Source organism: Pagrus pagrus (assembly GCF_965226575.1).
Source record: "Pagrus pagrus genome assembly, chromosome: 18".
NCBI classification, from domain to species: Eukaryota; Metazoa; Chordata; class Actinopteri; order Spariformes; family Sparidae; genus Pagrus; species Pagrus pagrus.
The window spans coordinates 877,056-898,392 of record NC_140202.1 but is presented as its reverse complement, the minus strand read 5'-3'; the positions used below and the strand labels follow the sequence as shown (position 1 = coordinate 898,392).

Sequence of the window (21,337 nt, the reverse complement as noted above, 5' to 3'; positions counted from 1 at the left end):
AAAAAACACCAGGTATTTTTTAGGGGGGGTTCGGGGGTTAATTTTGCTGATATTTCCATTCCATTTCAAGCACAGGGCAGAGGCTCAAATGTTTGCCCACCCAAACAATGAGGGAATTTGGGGGAAGGAGACATTGTTTTTGTTAGTGGGAGTGGAGGGACACCAGCTACCAGATAACACACACATAAAGGACACAGGCTACACACAGACACGCTACAGTGGACACCACACACACACACACACACACACACACACACACACACACATTAAAATAAAAATACCATCTCCAATCCCTTTACTCTTTGTCTGCTTACACACACAAACATTCACACAGACACACACTGGTGCAAGCTGCCAGTATCACCAGAGTGGGGATAAGTGCGTGTGTGTGTGTGTGCGTGGGTGTGTGTCAGAGAGACAAAGGAGGTGGGCAGCAGGCCAAAGTCATCCATCTAGGGGAGCCAATAGTGCACAGCATAGGCTACAGGCTTCACAGCACCAAATACACACACACCAAACGCACATGCACGTGCGCACACACCCACACACACACACACACACACGCACACACACACACACACACACACACACACACACACACACACACACACACACACACACACACACACACACACACACACACACACGTGCCCTTGTGAGGGTTATAGCTCTAAGGGTGTTAAGATGATGGAGCTCAGAGCCATCAATGGTAGCCTTGCTTGACCTGCCCTCTGACACAAACACACACACACACATACAAAACCTGCCTCTTATCACACACAGCACAAAACACACACCAAGTTGCACAAATGCAATCTCTCTCCTCTTGTGCATTCTTCTTTGTGAGCTTCTCTCCATCTTTCTACCTTCTACCTTCTATCTTTCTTCCTCGCTACAGTATGCATCACACTGATGGCCCCTCTAAAAATGATAGCAATCATGTGCCAGCTGATGAACAGCAGACTAAAAATGGGAATGACCATTGATTTTATTCTCCTAGGTGCTGAGTTATGGTAAGGCATTGTGAACAGGAGCTTTGACTTTAAGACAAAAGGATTGTGCCGAGACTACAATCTGAGATGTGGGCCAGTCAATAGTCTGAGCCAAAAAAAATAAAAACACTCATATGGAGGAGAGATACAGGGAGAGAGGGGGAGACAGGAGAAAAGATGGGAGACAGGAGAAGCTTTATTCCAGCTGGTAGGAATCTCATGACGTGAGTGTGGGCTATTTCAGTTTCAGTAGGATGACATGTTCATCTGTCCCCTGGTGTGTTTTCAATGCTCACTGTATTTTCTAAATGGCTCCCATTTAGTTTTAATTGCAGATCTGATAATAGACAAATCCTGCCTGACACTGCATGCAAGTTGCTTGTTTGTTTGTTTGAGCTTTGTTTGACAGAGCTTTTCAGAGGACTATTGACTTCAAACCACGTAATGGGTTAAAAGGATTGGTTGGCATGTTATTTTAAGTCTGTCATACTTACATGCTCATATACAGTATACACTAAATGAAGCATGCCATTAGTTCATGCAGGACACAGAAGTCATGCACCTCAGCTGTAATCAGCTGACAGACTGCCAATTGAATCATTGTTACCAATCAGTCTCGCACCAGTTACAGCTATTCCCACCACAAGGCAGACCATTTAAATATGGCTCCTTCCTCCCTGCTGATGCTGCTGAAAAGCTTACTGCCACCTTCCCAGCCTACACCTTTTGTTGTGATCAATTTTTTATTTTATTTTATGATTTATACAACAAACAGATAGACATATAGAAAACAGTTAGACATACACAAGTAAGACAACATACAACATTTAACAATAAACAGTTAGATATACACAAATGAGACCACATACAACATTCATCAACACGCACTCACACACACGTCCCCCACCCACACACACACAGGTCTTGCCCGCCCCCCCCCCCCACCTAGAGAAATCCAGTCATCTGAACAGCTCAGTAGAGTTGTTAAGTCTGTGTGAAAAATTTAGGATAACAGATGTAAAAGAAGTAGAAGAAGGACAGTAAACCATGGCTACCCCCCCAACATACTATCGATGAAGGATGACCACAAGTTGATGTTTTTAGCTTGCGCGCCATGCATGTTGGCCACAGATTTCTCTAGCTTAGCCAGATCTATAACTGTGTTCACCCAGTGTTGATAAGATAGATCATGAGGTGCTTTCCATCTCTGTGCTATAAGCTTTTTGGCAGCAGTAAGGCCTACCAGAAACCAGCGTTGGTGCATCAAAGAAAGATCCAAAACACTGAAATCGTTCAGCAATAGGATAGTTGGGGAGCAGGGGATGGTACGCTCAAGCACTATAGACATTCTGTTGGACACCATACTCCAAAAGTCTCTCACACCAGGGCAATCCCAGACCATGTGAACAAAGGTTCCTGTGGTTCCTAAAGAGCATAGCTGACAGTTGGGAGATGGATTTAATTTCATCAAAAATAATTTGCGCGGAGTGCAGTAGAGTCTGTGTGCAAAGTTATAATGAGTCATCTGATGGTTGGGATTACGAGATGATAGGTCAATCTTTGACCAGACTATGGACCAATTAATTGTGGAAGGTGCCATTGAGAGATCATGGCTCCAGCGACTATCCAATTGCAGAGTTTTTTCTGCGCATTTAGAAATGAACGTGTAAAGGGCGGACACCAAGCCTTTGGTAGAAAGATTTCCACATATTTTATGGATTGGATGAGGTTCCAAGTTTTCTCCCCAGGGGACTCCGTATGCCCGTAAGGCACTGCAGAGTTGTAGGTAGAAGAAAAAAGAAGTGCCAGGTAGGTTGAAATGAGATTTCAGATCTTGAAAAGATCTGAGAGTATTATCTGATGTGATGTCAGAAAGGGTATTGATCCCCTTATTACTCCACTGAGGGAAGAAAATCGGGTGACCACCCAAGCAAAGGGAAAAATTATTAAATAAGGGAAGGTGAGGATGGAACTTCAAGTGAATGCTGGAGTGTGATTCCACTGTTCTCCATGTGGCGACCAGATGTGATATTAAAAAGCCAAATTTGGATTTGCAGATTTTGATAGGGATGTTAGAGTAAATTAAGTCCTTAAGCCTATGTGGTTTAACTAGATTTTCCTCTAAAGAACACCAGGCTACCTGTGCCGCCGGATTTAACCAGGTATGTAGAGGTCGGAGGGTTGAGGACCAAAAATAAAATTGGAAATTTGGAAGCCCAAGACCACCAGAAAGTTTATGCCTCTGCAAGATGGACATTTTGACCCGTGGGCGTTTCCCTTTCCAGACATATCTAGAGGCGAACTGATGTAGTTTCTCCCAGTGCCCAACAGGGGGTGCTAAGGGCAGCATTGTACTACAGAAGTTAACCCGTGGTAGGATGTTCATTTTGATAATAGAAGCTCTCGCTCGAAATGAATTGGGGATGGATGACCAGCGCTTCAAATCAGCTTCCACCTGCCTGAGGGTCGAGTTGTAGTTAAAGAAGACTGTAGTTAGTATTGAAGCAAAAATGGATAAACCTAAGTATTTAAACTGGTCAACCACTGAAATATCGTTTGGTAAAGACGCTTGTCGCATAGAATCTTTAAGAGGAAGAAGGGCCGACTTGGACCAGTTTATTTTATACCCAGATATACTCCCGAATTTATTAAAAATAGACAGAATATGTGGTGTAGAATTAATTGCATCTCCAAGATAAAGTAATACATCATCGCAATAAAGACAGATGAAATGGTCCGTTCCATGAACCGTAACAGGCGTGTGGGGTGACTGACGAACCATCTGGGCCAAAGGTTCCAAAGATAAAATCAACAATAGTGGCGAAAGAACGCAGCCTTGTCTAGAGCTGCGGCCCACTGGAAATAAAGTGGAACAGATGTTGCCAGTCATTACCATGGCTGAAGGCGAGGCATATAGTGTTTTTACCATATTGATGAAGTGGATACCAAATCCCATATGTTGGAGAACAGCCCATAAGTAGTGCCATTCAAGGCGATCGAAGGCTTTCTCTGCGTCCAGCGATAATACCGCACAGGGAGTTTGGACCTCAGCGGAAGCTTCTATTATATGCAAACGTCTACAAACATTATCTGAGGCTCAAGCCTTAGCGCAAGAATTTTCGCAAACAGTTTAATGTCAGCATTCAAAAGTGATAAAGGACGATAATTTGCACATACTTTTGGGTCTTTTCCTTTTTCATTGAGTAAAGTAATTGTGGCAATGTTAACATCCCTTGAAAAGGAGCCACTTGAGATGGCATGATTGATCATGTTCAGCAACAAAGGGCCAAGCTGAGACCAAAATTGTAGATAGCGTTCCGGAGGAATTCCATCAAACCCAGGCGCTTTGCCTTTGTTAAGACTGCATAAGGCCATCTCCAATTCGACTAAGGTAAATGGTTTATCTGGAGACATAGCCTCCTGGGGCAGCAGTTTAGTGAGTTTTAAGGTCTTAAAAAATAAATAAAATTTAGAAGAGTCATAAGGAACCTCTGAACTGTACAAATTGGAATAAAAAGAACGGAATGTATTATTAATCAACTTGGAATCCGTTACCAGAGCTCCTTCTGGTGTTTTGATAGAAGGAATATGCGCAAAAGTTTCACTGGCACGCAGACTTATGGCAAGTGAACGGCTGGGGCGGGCTCCCTCAAAGTAATGATTTTGACGAGTACGATGGATAAGAAATTCGGCACGCTGTCGGAATAGGGAGTTCAGCTCTTCTCTTATTTTATTTCGTTGGATGATTGAGTCTGAAGTAACATTATTGTGCATAGCACCTTCAAGTTGACCGAGATCACGCTCCAGTTCAAGAACCCTTCGTTGCCTAGACTTGTTTAAATTGGAGGCAAACGATACACAGTTACTTCTAATATAACCTTTCACAGAATCCCATAGTATGCAGGGGTCTTCTACTGAACATTCGTTAAATGATATGAATTCAGCCAAGCCAGATTCAAGTTGATTTAAAAAGCTCTCATTCCGCAGCAAAGAGATATTAAAACACCAGCGTGGCGCACAGTCGCGCGATTCTGAAAGGTTAGCCCTGCAAATGACCGCCTTATGATCTGAGAAGGCCAAGGGGAGCATGTCTGTGCTTACCTTTTCAAGGAAATCCTTGGATGTAAAAATGAAGTCTATTCTCGAAAATGACCAATGTCTTGCTGAAAAAAACGAGAAGTCTCGTTTGTTGTGATTGGTGACGCGCCATACATCCATTAATGAAAATTCATGAGCCCATTTTCTTAATGCACCAGACGCTGCTCTCTGGTCACTGCCCTCCGCTATAGCTGTCCTGTCCACAGAGTGGTCCCAAACTGCATTAAAGTCTGCTCCAATAATTAACCGGTATTCTGCCAGGTCATGCATGATATTGGATAGTCGCACATTGAAATCTGAGTCAAAATTGTTAGGTGCATAAATAGACAGAAATGCAATTTTTTTGTTTGCTATGATGGTTTTCATAAAAGTGATCCTACCATCTGAATCGCCCCCAACACCCAAGTTGGTGAACTGAAAATTACGGCGGACCACAATTAATACCCCTTTCGTTTTATTAAGGGCTGAAGCATTTGCCTTTACACAGTAATATTTATTCTGCAATTTATGGACATCCTTCTGAAGCATGTGGGATTCGCTCACCATGGCCATATCCACTCCTTCTCTTCTCAATACATCTAGAAAACTTTTGAGGCCCCGCGCATTAAAAGAAAACACACTCAATCTAGTCTTTCAGATCGTAATACATACGATAAAGTATGAGCTGAAGATAACAGAAACAAATAAGCAGACAGAGCAAGACCTGACCCCCCCCAAACACACATACACATACCCCACACACAGCCAAGCGCACATACCCCTCTGAACCCCCCCCCCCCCACACACACACACACACACACACACCCACAAGACGAAACAAAACAGTACCAAGCAATACATGGATATTGCCAATATAACCATGTAAGCCTATCCTAACCCTCCCACCTATGCTGAACGAAGGCGAGTCCCAAGGAAACTCGAGGGGGAGAGCAATTGATCAAAAAAATAAATAAATAAATAAATTACGCCACTTTGGGGCAGTCAATAGCCAATGGCCTGTTAATCAATTAAAGGAAAATAATATGACCTTACATAGGCCTATAGCCACAACCGAAACAAACTAAGGACAGGACAAAAACAAACAGAAACCAGCAAAAAAAGCCACCCAACCGCAGGTCTAGCAAACAACACATTTCCGTATATGTACAATCGACACTTGGTTCAATAAACAAGATTTATTAGGAGTCTTGCAATAAACAAAATAGTAGGCATAACCTATTTGAAGTCCCAAATGTCCAGGTAGCGATGTGAAAGAAAGAATAAAAATAAAAATAGAAATAGGCTAGACAGAGGAACAAAAAATAATGGGGGAGCTGAAGTGCCACTCGCAACTTACCCCAAAGCGCCCGAACCAGCGTTAGTAGCGCTGGTCCCGCAGTTTCCTCCGACGCACCGATATGTCCTCTGAAATCTGTAGCCTCACGCCGGGCAGGTCAGTGGGCTCCAGCATGATAGATCTGGCTGTCTCCACAATGGAGAGCTTCTTTTGTAGATGATGGAGCTTAAAGATCACCGTGCTGGGCCTGGCGGCGTTCTTGACCATTGGGCCGATTCTGTGGGCGATTTCGATGTCGTTTTTCTTCAGAGGAATGGATAGGAGAGACGAGAGGATCTTTGCCAGGTAAGCCTCCATACTGTAGCCTGCCTCACTCTTCTCCGGCAGGTGAAGCAAACGGAGATTCCTTCTCCTAGATCGGTTCTCCAGATTGTCTATAGTGATCATGGCTTCCTCTAATTTGTTATCCAAGGCTTTGATGACCAACTCTTGCGCTTCCAGCTTGTTGGATTGTTCAAGCAATTTGGCTTCAGTTAGATCCAGCCACGCACCAATCGAGTTAACCGAAGTGTTTAATTTGTCCATCTTTTTTGACAAAGAATCCAATTTGTCTAGTTTGCTGGTTAAATTGGCATTTGATGCTACCAGCATATCTAGCGTCGCTTGGATTTTCTCCATTGTTGGTTTGGAGCGTGTTTTAGGCGGCATACACAGATGCTGGAATTGTTTGTTTGTTGTTTTAGTCAACTCGCAAAAGTTTTGACTAAACTCTATCCCAAATGGCAAACGGCGTTATAAAATCCACTTTTTGAGTTAATGGAGCAGTGTTATTTCATTGTCAAAAAGTTGATTAAGGTTATATGATCACTTTTTTTAGGGACACGCACGCACGTCTCACTCGCTGCCGTCCATCATGTTCGGTCAGATAGGATGAGTGACCCAGCCTACACCTTTTTATTTCTGAGTCCTGTCAAGGCTGAATGTTAAACTGTATTCATGGTCTTCCTTAGGGCTCACTCTTGTATACCTTGGGGGGATTTCTGCTTTGCTCTTCCTGTTTTGGCTTGGTATGCTGCTTGGTCAATTCAGGGAGCATCTTAAGAGCGGAGCCGTCAGCACCAAGCATAGCTGTATTCAATTTGTTGCAATAAATGGCTAAACCTATGATGAGAGTGTTCCTGACTGAAAGCAGTTTGGGTCCCTGTAATCATTCCGCCTATTCATACTGGTCATGAAGAAATCCTTTCCGAATGGATTTCCAATGTGTCACGGCCCTGCTGGCCTTTAACCTGTCTTCTCCTGCAGAGGTGCTGCTGCCCTGGTTCGGATGACAAGGCTGATCAGGCGCACCTGGGCCGGTGCTTCCAGAGGCTTTAAAACCCAGTCCCCAGCATGGCTCTTGCTCTCTCTCTCTCCTCCCTCCCTGCAGATACACATTTGGTTTCTTGCCCCTTGGTTTTACATCCAACGTGACACCCACACACACACTCACCCACATTTACACCACTGACAATACAGACTAACACACCTCATCCATTTTGTCTGTTGCAATGTTAAAACTTTTGTGTTAATAAATTATTTCATTTATTGGCATTTTGGTACTCCGTGGTTCCTTTTGTCACTGCTTTGAGCTAGGTTGTGACAAGTGATAAGGGAGACAATTGCGAGCCTAATTAACAAATTAAGCAATTTTCTAGTAAAGTTAGTCTTGTTAGAACTAAATTCCCTCTTTGTGTCAATGTTCTTCCAATTTAGCTCAGCAAGGAAAATCTGACTAGGGAAACAAAAAGAGGGACAGTAACTTACTTTACCAGGGGTACTCCAGGGGAGGGGGATACTAATTCAAAACTGATTCTCAATTGAATTAATGAAAAAGGGGCACTATTTTATTCTCTTAATCCTCAGCACTGTGTAAATACCATCAATCCACATACTTGAGTCCTTACTCCACTTCAATGCAATATATTACTTAACCTGCGAAATGGTCTTGATGAAAGCAAATGTCTACCAAAGAGTCAGTGTGACCATGAAATTAAATGAAACAGACAATGGACTGAGTTATTCCCTTCTTCCAAACCAGAATTGGCTGAAGGTTTTGTGAAGAGCTGCAGTGTGTTGGCTTGTCTGCATGCCACCTGTGCAAGTTCGGTGCTCTACTTTGCCAACTTTTAAGTCCCTTTCACATATGAACTCTGGACAATATCCAGATCAGAATCAGATCAGGAAATTGTCCACATTTGCTGGTTCACACATGCAGCACATGACAGGAGACTGTCACATGTGTTCAAACATATTAAAAATACTCTGTATGGTATGTGCGAGGGGTGGCACCTGGGTAGGAAGCAGACAGCTCTGTTATTGCTGTTTTTGTGTTGATATCAATACTACATGCATTTGGACATATCAATAATATCAACAAAAAAGTGGAAAGTAATATACAGTCAAACAGAGAAGAGTACGAAGCAGCAACACACCCAATTTACCATAGAAAGAAAGCTGCAGCATTTTGGATCTGTGTCCAGCAGATGCGTGAACGGGCCATACGGAAGTGCAAGAGACCGAAATATAGGTTGGGAATGTTCTGGCCAGATGCTTTGCAGAGCTTTGATGATAATGAGCAGTACAAACCCCATTTTCGCATGTCCCGGTGCATGTTTTCATATGTGTTACAGTTAATTGAACCTACACCAAAACACAGTCAACACGCCTACTCGCTCGGAGTTAATTCACTCTGGACAATTGTCTACTCTATTCACACATGTAGCTCCCCCAGACGGTTTACACATACAGCTACTCTGGGTAAACTCTTCTTTCCATTTTCCTTTGTCAGAACTTATTCTGAAAAGGTGTTTCCATCTCTCCCTAAGTGCTTTAACTCTTTTTTTACACGCATAAATCGTGTAAAAATGTTTTTTTTGCTCAAAACTTTTTTTGGGTTGTTTTGTTAAATGTAGCCATTTCATTAAACCTATTTTTAATACTATACTACTGCTAATGAACATAAAATAACGTTGGAAGAGACATTGCTATTGTACCTCCTCTCTGACATTGGACTTACATCTGGGGCTTTTTTTTACACATTGTTATTATTATGATTTTACAATATCAAAATATTTTTATAAGGTAAATATTTAAATTTAGAAAGGAAAATACTGACATTCTCTCTCTCATACACACATACACAGACATGTGGGTACGCACGCACGCACACACGCATGAACACACACACACACACACACACACACACACACACACACAGACTCGCACACACACAACCTGTGAACTGTTGAATAGTATGCTCATCTCCTCCAACTGGGCAGTCTGCTTCATGGTAGCTGTATCCTCTGTGGCTGATTTTTTTCTGTACTATCTTTCTTACCTGCATGTGGCATTTGGACGTTAAGTGGTCTTTCATCGTTTCCATTTTTAGGCTCTTATTGGCATCTGAAGCGTGTTGACGACATACCAAACGGAACATTGTCTGGCCTAACCAATTACAGGATTTTGCACTGTTGGTTTTTGTCCAGTTCTCAAAAAAAAAAAAAAAAAATCAAAACAAAACATTGTTTGACCTTTATCTATTTGGTCTGTGTCTCCTCCTGGGAGGTTTTCTCTGCAGTTCTCTTCATGCCACATTGTATTTCTGTGTGTTCTCATGAAAGTGCCCAAGTGAAACAAGCAGAGTCACAATCCAATCTGCATTGTGGAATATCACAAATTGCTGTGTACGTACTTTTATTTACCTGCCATGGTGGCTGGCAGGTTTTGTAAATTCATCCTCTACTACACAAAATCACACTCACTTGGCCGGTAGTGGGTGCTGATTTAGTGAAAGTTCAACTGTGAATCTATCAACAGACCAAATATGAGAAGCAAAATATCTCCAAAGTATCTCCAGTTCCAAAAAATTGATAAGTGTACCTTAATTTAACATTATTTTGTCAAACCCTGTGAGAATGATGATTAGCAGAAGGATTAATTGTTAATTTTATTGAGCTGTAGCCACTAAAATCAGAAAATGTAATCACTGAACTACAACAGATTCTGGCCAAACCTGAAAAAGACAACATTTAAGACCATGTTTTTCAATCCTGTTCCTAGGGCACCGCTGCCCTGCACGTTTCCCTGCTCCAACACACCTGATTCAAATGATCAGCTCGTCATCAAGCTCTGCTGATGCCTGATAATGACCCATTCATTTGAATCAGGTGTGTTGGAGTAGGGAAACATCTATAATATATCTATATGCATATATATATTATTCTATTTATACCATTTTATATTTATACCTTTTTATATTTTTTAATTTTTAATTTTTATATTAACTAGCTGACTGTTCTGTGTTGTGTTGTATTTCTGTTAAGTGTTGTGTTGTGTTGTGTTGTGTTGTGTTGTGTTGTGTTGTGTTGTGTTGTGTACAACTGCTCCACGTGCCTTGCCTTGAATTCCCCCCCGGGGACAAATAGTCAAAAAGTTTTTTGAATTGAATTGAATTGAAAAACAAGCATGGTAGGGGGCCTCCAGGAACAAGATTGAAAAAAACTGATTTCAGATCTAATTCAATGTTCCAATCTTATATCCCAACATTGATATTATATAGATTTACTTCCCAGCACTATTAAGAAATATTTTATTTAATCACTGTGACAAGACCAGTCTCATTGTCTCAGATATGAGTCAGTGAGTTTTTTTGAGTTCAGATCAGGCAACGTGTATTATAAAAATATTAAATTCCCGTCCAACAAATATGCATGGGAGACAAACACAGAATTGCACACACTGTGGACCTAAAAAAATAATTGCACTTGCACTGTGAGTGCAACTGTGTAACTGTTTCGCAGCAGCACCTACCAAGCGGCGTTGCTGTGGGTGCTGTCGTCTAGGTGACAGAGCAACTCCAGGGTTTGGGGGTTGTGGGCAGAGTCATCAGGTGACTCATGGCTTCCCGTCTCCCAATCAGAGGGCATCCGCCATACTGCTGCACAGGACACCACCCTGCTGTCACTAGCTGTGGGGAGCACACACACACACACACACACACACACACACACAGTCATTCACAGTTTGTTAGAGTATGTGTGTGTGGACAGGCGCTAATGCGGTGATGTGAATACACTTCACAAAAAATCCACATCACAAATGAGTTATTTTGGCACATCTACACCAGAGCCAGAGCTGCTAATTGGAACCAGTGGAGTAAATGTAGAATTGATACAGTAATTGGACTAAAAGTTTAAGGCTGGAGGGCATAACCAATCACAGAGCGAGAAAGGGAGAGAGACAGAAAACAGAGAGAGCCTAATTTCTTTTTGGTGTAGATATTGACAGTGCGTGGGCACACGTTAGGCTATGAAACACTGGTGTTAGGCCTATTTGTCAAATTAAAAAGCAAGGTGGTGCGAGTGCACAGGCTCTTGAGTGGTTTTAGACATCCTTGTACTTGGAGTAAGTGGGCAAGCAATCATCTTGAACAAAAGCCTTTTCTTGCTCACATATTGGAGTATTGAAGTTACATATTTTTATTAACATGTTAGGACTGTGTTTATTATACAGTGTCAACAGTGATATGATCAGGCTAAGCTACTGTATATACAGTGTGAATAGCCCTCCTAAAGGAAAGAAGTAAGGAACAGTTGTGTACAAAACTAACAATTTTCTAATGTCACAAAGTGGAAACTTGGACTGCAGAGAAAAAAAACGTGTTCATCAGACATCCACATGGTCTTCACAGTACACACGGTTTACAAAGAACAAATTAGTGAGATCTTCAGCCACTTTAGACTGACTTGTCATTTCTCATTTCTCTTGTCATCAAATCTTGCCACGTCTCATAACAGTAATGCCAAGTGGTTACAATATGATGAATTGAACAAGATTTTTTCAGTCTGTCTGAGGGTGACCATACAATTGCATTTACAGTCATCTGTTATAAATAAAGGCAACTAATAACTGACAGCAGAACAAGAATATGCAAAACTCAAACAAACTGCTGAACCTTCAAGCCACTATCTTATGATCTTCACGTGTGACGGTTGTGTATACGTTAACATTATAGTTTATTTAGCTCAGATTTAGCAACACAAGAGCAGGCCCGTGCAGAGACCTTTGGAGGGGCAGGTGCTCAAGAAAAAAAAAAAAAGGCATAAAAACGATATATATATATATATATATATATATATATATATATATATTGGTGGATGATATATATATATATATACATATATATCATAATCATAATGATGATGAGAAAAAAAAACACATTAACTAAAAGTACTACCTATGCTGAGATTTGAACCCATGCTACAGGATGATTCTGCTTACTAAGGGAGCTGCTCTACCAGCTGAGCTATACATCAGCCATGTTGCACCTATGTGTCTACCGTCTTAAAAAGTTGTTGGCGGTAAAACAGCTGGCCCCAACCGACTTTTATCTTGATCGCATCAGCAGGACTGCATCTTCGTCGTTGTGTCATTTGCCCTCATCCCCCTATGGCCAGACCGTCACTACTCCCGTTTCATAGCGTAAATGCAATATTGTTGCTGTAACGTGCCCGTCTCTCGCTGCGGCGGGGGCACATCAGGGCACGTCTTGGTGGATGATGTTACCAAGGGGAGCCAGGTCATTTCATTTAGGCTACATAAATTATTATTATTATTATTATTATTTGTTAAATATTATTCTTTAAGGGCTACTGACAGGCCTTCACACAAACACACACGCAAAAAAAATAAAATAATAAAATAAAAAAGTAGCACCGACAAAAGTGCACTTTGGGCATCAAGGAGCAAAGGGGCAGGTGCTTCAGCTAAATAAATCAGGCTGTAAACTTCGATGCGTTGCCATTCCCTCCAGCTGGCTAGACTTCTTCATCCTCTCCTCCACAGTAGAGGCTACAGTGACTCACTATCGTGGAGGTGGTGTGCCATAATGCCAGAACTGTTCATTCTTCACACCCTGTTGATAGGGCTCATTAATTTTTTGAATGTTAAAATTATGTCTGGATTTTACACAATGCACTTTTAAGATTAGTCTACATATTAACTAAGTGCAGCAAAAGTCTTTTAAAAGTGGGATGTGAATGGACTGCAACACAGTATTAGTCAACAGGAGCAGGGAGCTATTTACAGTCCAACAAAACTGAAGTTTAAGAGATGGGAAAAAATCATTTTTCATTACACCCCTATTTGAAACTATGTCTTCAAGGGCTTTAAAGGACAAGTTCATCCAAAAATAAGAGAGAAGTTTTGTAGTCCACATAACATTTCTGTAGTTTCATTGGAAAACAGCATTGCAGCACTCTCATATACAAGTTAAGTAGATGAGGATTTGTTTTACAACTTTAAAAACAGCTGGAAAAAAACTAAACATTAATGGCATCATACAGCTCACAGGCTGTAAAGTCTCTGGAAGCCCTGAAATCCAAAAACTGATTCGAAAATACATTATTTACACCTTTTAAAGCTGAAATCTTTACTGAAGCTGCTAAGCTAAAAGCGTTAGTGCGCACCCTATCTGAAGTGCTAAACAGTGCTTAGAGGGTGTAATTATCTTCTTTTCAGATCAGTTTGGGATCTAGGGGATTGCAGAGATTTAGATTACACCAGACAAGCTGTATAGAGCCATTTTATGTTTTCTTTCGGTTGTTTTTTGTTTTGTTTTGTTTTTTTTTTGTTTTTTTTACAAAAAATCCCCATCTACTGTACTTCAGTTGTTTGGGAGATTGCTGCAACCTTTTTTTCCCATGTGAAGCTCCAGAAATGTTTTGTGGACTACGAACCTTCATCTGACTTTCCATTGGCATGAGTAGATAATGAGTAGATTTAAATTTTTGGGTTAATTTATGCATAATAAAAATGTTTGTTAATGTTAGTGTTAATCTGAATAAACGGCGCAATATAAATAGTTATCAGACTGTTTAAACTGTTACAAAGTGACACCAGTATGAACCTCAAAAGTTCAAAAGTACTGGTTAGGCTCTTGTTTTAATCTTACAACCAAGATGTGCAATTGCATCTTGTCAGGTGTAATTATGGAAGGCTATATCCATATCACCCTTTTGCTCTTTAAAGTAGAAGTAGAATTTGTTGTCAGTGCTATGGCAGCTTTTGGCTGCGTCATCTGAAAGAGTTATGGGGTTGACAAAACATGATTGTTAATATGGCTATTGGTGTTTGAAGCTGGTTTTTTTTGTTGTAACCACTGGGTCACTGCTGAAGTATGAAATGTCATGTATTAAAATGCAAATGCACGGATGGCATGTCTCAACTAAACTATCCCAAATCACTAAAGTGTTATAGGTTTTATAGCCTTCATCTGTACTATATTGATTCTGTGTAAATCTAGTGCAGTAAACCAAAAACTTTTTAGAAAAATTAGAAAAAGACCGATTTTCTCTTGCATGACAAAGACTCTGCAGCCCCTGCTATTATCCCTTATGTGGGTCATCATATCCACACCTTGATTCTATCAAAGTCTGAATATGACTTTTAATATAGTGAAAGACAGACAGGCTGTTATTGATCACCTGTTAAAGGCTGATTACATGTTATGCTTCTCAACTAAACTTCACTAGGTTGTAAGATGGAAGAGACACACCAAAACAGAAAACAATAGGAAGATAAAGTGAGTGAGTGAAAAAAATGAGACAGCAAAAAACAGAAAGAATAAAGAGAAACAAGGCACCTACAGAAGCGGTGAATGGAGCCAGAGACAGAAGGAACAGTAGGACTCACTTTTGTTATAGCAGGTGGTAAGCACAGCCTTATCTGCAGGACTGGCGCCAATATGCCATATCTCCCCAGCTTGGTGCAGGAGGACAGTCTTATTAATGATGTTATTTTCATCATCAAAGTCAATGATGTGGATCTGGAAATAAAGCAGAGAGAGAGAGGAGAGATGTGTTGAGGATGTGTTGAGGTGTTGTTCATCTGAAATAGAAAAAGGTTCCTCTTTTTAATATGACAGTAAATGTAATTTCAAGGAAGGCATCTCTTTGGTTCTTTTTTTCCCTGTCAACTTCATACAGCTGAAGACTTTTCATCTTGATTTGGCCTTTAAAACAACGATTAAGACACTTTTAGAACTCACACTGGATTCATGGGAGTTGTGGATATAACATGTTGGAGGAGTCAGAGGAAGAGGTACAACAAAAAAGAAACCATAAAAGCTTTTTTTTTTTTAGGTTAATGGCCCTGCCAAAAGGGGCTGGGCATTAAGTGCATTATCCAAGAGAGCATTTCTGTGAAGGGGCTTTAATTGCAGACTTTTTTTAAATGACATTTTTTGTAAACAAAAACTGTCTTTTTTAAAAAAGTACCTTTGGCAGCAGATGATTATTTAGCTATAGCTACTGAAAACCCCAAATGCTGTCTTGACTGTGGTGTTAATATGCTGAAGGTAGAAAAGTCTACAACGATGCATGTTTTAAAGGAACAGTTAAAGCTGCCGTGTTAATTTCTTATTAAAATTAGTGTTAAATAGCTATTTATTCCAACAGTAATCACTGTTTCGAGTGTTTAGATACAGAAATGTAAACATTTTAGGGCCGGGACTTTAACGCGTTAATTAAGATTAATTAATTACACAAAAATTAACACGTTAAAAAAATTAACGCATTTTAATCGCACTTATATTTGCACCGCGGAACGTTTCTCACTGGATGAGTTTCAGGCGTACCGATTATACTGGAGCACAATTATGTAACGAGTTAAAAAGCCGCCGACACTTGGGGTGCGTCTCAGCTCGGGTCAGTAAAATTAACAGGCTGACAGTGACAATCACGTGAAACTGAGGCGAACTCATTCATGGTTGCCTCTGATTATAGGCCTATTGATAATAGCCTACCTATTAGCTTCCAATGTAGACGCGCGACATGCGCGCTCACAACCCATAGCGGCGCGTAGCCGCGTGCATTCGGTGCGACGGCGACGCCGTTTTTTCCCCCCGTGCATGTCCGTGGAGCTGTGCGCCGCGGACGTGCACGGTTCCCTACGTTGCTGTGTCAGGCAGGTGTTTCCCACGGAGCTCTGCCCCGTTTCAAAGGTGAAGGAAGCCCTAAGTGGAAAGACGTTGCCTCCGCAATGTAGAATGTGTTTTATAGAAGAGAAACACACATTTCAGGACTGCTGACTTGTATCATCAAAACAGACACATGTAAACACAGAAAGCTGAAAATCACTGGACATGTCTGTTGGGATTATACAAATCAACAGTGTAAAGTAGAGCTGTCAAGATGTATGCAGTAGTTCATTATTGCATATCCTACTGTACCTATCACTCCTATTGTTTCTGATGTACAGGTGCATTAGAAAGTTTATTAAGGCCTATGTCACTAATTCAATTCAAAAAGTGAAACTAATACATTATATATATATATATATATATATATATATATATATATATATATATATATATATATATATATTGTAGCGGTTGCGGCCCAACAGTGCGGGCTAGCTAACACAATGACGAGGACACCGTGGCTGGAGTTTAACCGGAGGACCGGCTTTTATTGCCCTTATTATACAGGCTAACAACGGGGTTGGAGGAGTGCCCAAAACAACAAAAACCGATAGCCGAAAACTGGCTAGCTATCTGACCATAGGGTGTAACAGCTTATCTTCACAGGCTTTTGTTCCGAACTGCCTGCCTTTTCCCTCTCCTTTTCCTCTCCTCATTTCGCCCCTCCCATAATCCCAAACTGGCCTATCCAGCTGAACTAGGGCAACTCCTTCCCCCCATGAACTCCCTATCATCCCATCCCATTACCCCTGCAGGGTCGCTACACAGCCCCCCCCTCCAATTCCTCGTCCCCGAGGAAGAGCAAAGTCTTGAAAGCGACCCGGAAGGCGCCGTTCCCTCTGTGACCTCCTTAAGTTAAGATCCAACAGCAGCGTTCCACTCGATGTAGCTGTGTTCCTTGGTACCACAGCTCCAAGAGGTGTCACCACCTCTCCTTGAGGCACACCCGGTCGCTGTCTCAGCGGGGTTCCCCTGCGGCGAGGCGACCTGGTCTGTGCCCTGGGAGGTGTCACAGGGAAGGCTGGGTGCTGATTTCCCCGGTACGGCGCCATCCTATCCCGGTGCAGTACAACTGTGCGACCTCTGGGAGCCAGTTTGACCCTGTACACGACTTCACCAACTCTCTCAACCACATAACAGGGCCCAACCCAGGTGCTGTCCAGCTTGGGACAGCGGCCTTTTACCCTCTTAGGTCCATACACCCAGGCGAGATCCCCAGCCTGGAAGTCCTGCCCTTTTACATGCGCGTCATAACATCGCTTCTGACGGACCCCCGCCTGCTGTGCCTGGTGTGTGGCGAACCTGTGGGCCATTTCCAAGCGGTCCTGTAACTGTCTGGCATACTCTGGGCCAGCCATGGCATCTGGTGCATCGGGCGGTCGTCCATAGACCAACTCCGGCGGCGTTCTAAGCTCCCTGCCCAACATCAACAACGCAGGAGTGCAGCCAGTGGACTCCTGGACCGCACTGCGGCACGCCATGAGGATAAGAGGCAACTGCAGGTCCCAGTCACTCTGATCTGGGGCAGTGGTGAGGGCTAATTGGGCGCTCAATGTCCGCATGAATCGCTCCACGAGCCCGTCACTTTGCGGGTGGAGTGGAGTGGTTCTTGTCTTCCGGATACCAAGCTGGCTACACATAGCAGCAAATACTTGTGATTCAAAGTTCCGCCCTTGGTCTGAGTGGAGCTCTGAGGGTGTTCCAAAGCGACTGAACATCCCTTGCACCAAAGCTTCCGCCACGGTTGCTGCTTCTTGGTCAGGAAGGGGGTATGCCTCTGGCCACTTTGTGAAGTAGTCAATGGCAACCAGTACATACCGGCTCCCTCTGCTGGTACGGGGAAGTGGACCCAACACATCAACTGCCACTCGGTCCATTGGTGCCCCAACACGGTGCTGCTGTAAAGGTGAGTGGGACTGACCTTGGGGCCCTTTACGGGCGGTACAGGAATCGCAGCGGCGGCAGTAGTCCTCGACATCTCTCCTGCTCTGGCCCCAATAGAATGCCTGCCTCAGCCTCTTTAAGGTCTTTGTGACCCCAAAGTGACCTACTCCAGGGGACCCATGATGCGCCTCCAGCACCTTGCCCCGGAGGTCCTTCGGCACAACCACCTGCTAGCGTGGTTCTCCAGTGGCCGGCTCACGCCAGCACCTTTTTAGGACTTCTTCCTGCAGCTCCAACCCAGGCCATTGAGACCACAGACCTCTGACTGTGGCCGACTGCGCCACCACATCTTCCCAGGGAGGCCGGCCGTCTGCTTCCAGCCACCCCATGACCATTTTCAGGTCAGAGTCTTCAGTTTGCAGCTCACCCCACCCCCTGACATCATTGGGTAATATGGCTCGACAGATCACCTCTCCTGTTTGTAGGTTAGCTGCCTCCCGTTCTTCAGCCCGGTTGCAGTGTTGACAGCCTGGGGCACATGGTCGACGGGAGAGGCTGTCTGCATTTGTGTGACTCTCACCGGCTCTGTGCTGTATAGTGAACTGAAAGGCTTGGAGCTGTTCAATCCATCTAGCAACTTGTCCTTCCGGCTCTTTGAAGGACATTAACCATTTCAAAGCAGCATGATCAGTGCGGATTGTGAATGGGAGGCCACAGAGAATGTGCTTGAAATGGTTCACTGCGTCGATCACTGCCAACAGTTCCCTGCGTGTGACACAATAGTTCTTCTCAGACTTATCCAGGGTACGACTGTGGTAAGCAACAACCCGTTCTCCATCAGGGGTCAGCTGTGAGAGCACTGCGCCAAGGCCTGAGTTGCTAGCATCAGTGTCCAGGATAAACGGCAGCTCTGTGTTTGGTGCTACTAGCACTGGGTCCCTACATAAGGCCCGTTTCAGCTCGTGGAAGGCTGTGTTTTGTTGTGGCCCCCACTTGTAGGCTGTGTCTTTGTGCAGCAAGTTGAACATGGGGGCAGCTACAGTGGAGAAGCCAGCCACAAAGCGCCTGTAATAGGATGCCAGTCCTAAGAAAGATCTCAGCTGGTGGATGTTGGTGGGAGTAGGCCAGTCCCTAACAGCTGCTACCTTGTCCGCTTCTGTCATGATGCCAGCTCCACTGATCCTGTGCCCCAAGAAGGAGACCTCCTGCTGCAGGAAGCTGCACTTCCCTGGGTGAAGCTTCAGGCCTGCGCACTTAATCCGCTCCAGCACCTCCGCCAGGCTCTCAAAAGCTGAGTCAAAACATGGCCCATGGACAAGGACATCATCCAGGTAGATGAGGCAGCGCTCTGGGGACATACCCACAAGGACCTTTTCCATCAACCTTTCGAATGTAGCCGGGGCATTGCATAGCCCAAATGGCATGGTGGTAAACTGCCACAAGCCACGTCCGGTGGTGAAGGCAATCTTGGCTTTGTCTTCTGGGGCCATGGCCACCTGCCAGTACCCACTCTGGAGGTCTAGTGAGGAGAACCATGCTGAACCAGCCACGTAATCCAGAGACTCGTCTATCCGCGGCAGTGGGTAGGAGTCCTTCACAGTTTTGTCATTCAATGGCCGGTAGTCGACGCAGAATCTCGAGCTCCCGTCTTTCTTTGGAGCCATTACGACTGGTGACACCCATGGACTTTCTGACGGCTCAATAACGCCACTGTCCCTCATCTCCTGTATCATCTGATCAGCAGCAGCTTGGCGAGCTTTGGGCAATCGTCTCGGCCGCTGGCGGATTGGCCGCGTATTCCCTGTATTGATGGAGTGCTGAACCAAATGTGTTTGTCCCACGTCGTTGGGGCCAGTGGCAAAACTGTGTCGATACTTATAGAGGAGGTTCCATAGCCTATCCTGCTGTTCAGAGTTAAGGCCTTCGCGAGTCTTCTCCCAAATACCTCGGACAGTTGTAGTGGCTGCTGACTCTTCTGCAGAGATGGGGGCCACACATGCAGTCTGTATGACTGCAGGGGGTTGTGATTGGGTGTGTGGGTCCGGTCCTGGGGTTATGGGGTCATTGTCGGACAGTGGAAGAGGGCTGTCTGAGAAAGGGGCTTCCCATTGTGGAGGATCAGGAGAACATGGTAGGTCCCTCTCTGTCTCATTGTTCCCACCTCCCCTGTCGGTCATTTCTGAAGTGTGAGGATCATGAAGAAAGGGGATGGATGTTCCGTCCCTGAACGTTACAGTGCATGCCTCAAAGTCTAGTGTCACCCCCGCTGCACACAGAAAGTCCATTCCAAGTAAACAGCTCTCTTTTACTTCAACAATCCAGACGGATTGGCAGGCTGAGTAAGTCCCTATTTCAATCTGAACCTCCCACCTCCCCAGCATCGGAGCTTGGACTTGGGTTCCAGTGGGCAGGAGGTCTGGGTGAAGGAGTGACGCAGTCGAACCTGTATCCAGCAGGGCTTGGGTCCATTGGCCATTAACCAACACAGGTACTCTACAGCAGTCAGTGGTGAGTGCGTCAGGGGTGAGGAGAGCATGGGTGACAGGGAGGTGGAGCGCTTTTACAACAGGCTGTGGGTCATTGTCTGAGGGGAGGGAAAGGTGGCTCGGGTCGCTCCCCTCTACACCGAGCCTTGAGCGTTTCCCGGCTCTGGCGCCTGCAGGGCGGAATCAGGTGCTGTACAAAGGCGCCATGTATGGCCTCTCTGGTGACATCTCCAGCAGACTGGGTTCTGTCTTTCCTCCAGTGACATTGCTCTGTGTTCTGAGCCCGTGGAGGACAATGTAGGTCCAGGAGGCTGAAGGCCCTGGTTCCTGGGCCGTACAGAGGCCTGTCTGGGTTGGTAGTCCAAGCCTTCTGTGAGGATGTCTTCTACTGCTAATGCTTTCTCTAGTGCTGCCTCCAAGTTCAGTGGGTCAGCTAGCCGGACTTGCTGGCGTAAGGGGGGGGGCAGTAGGCCACGAATGAAGGCTTCCTTAGTTAATACCAAGCGTGTTGTATCGTCAAAATCAGGAAATCCCCTTTGTGCGAGGTAACGCAGCTCCGCCGCAAACACCCCTAACTTCT

The 21,337-nt window shown here is 44.0% G+C and overlaps 1 protein-coding gene across 1 annotated transcript in view; it reads right to left on the bottom strand.

Moving 5' to 3' along the window:
- The window catches only part of eipr1 (EARP complex and GARP complex interacting protein 1), a 163,755-nt gene that overhangs the window by 118,531 nt on the left and 23,887 nt on the right, over positions 1–21,337 (bottom strand). The window contains exons 3-4 of the mRNA XM_084380417.1: positions 15,100–15,232; positions 11,218–11,374 (exon numbers count right to left, since the gene is read on the bottom strand). Coding sequence (XP_084236543.1) covers positions 11,218–11,374; positions 15,100–15,232 — 290 coding nt within the window. The remainder of the gene's footprint in view (positions 1–11,217; positions 11,375–15,099; positions 15,233–21,337) is intronic.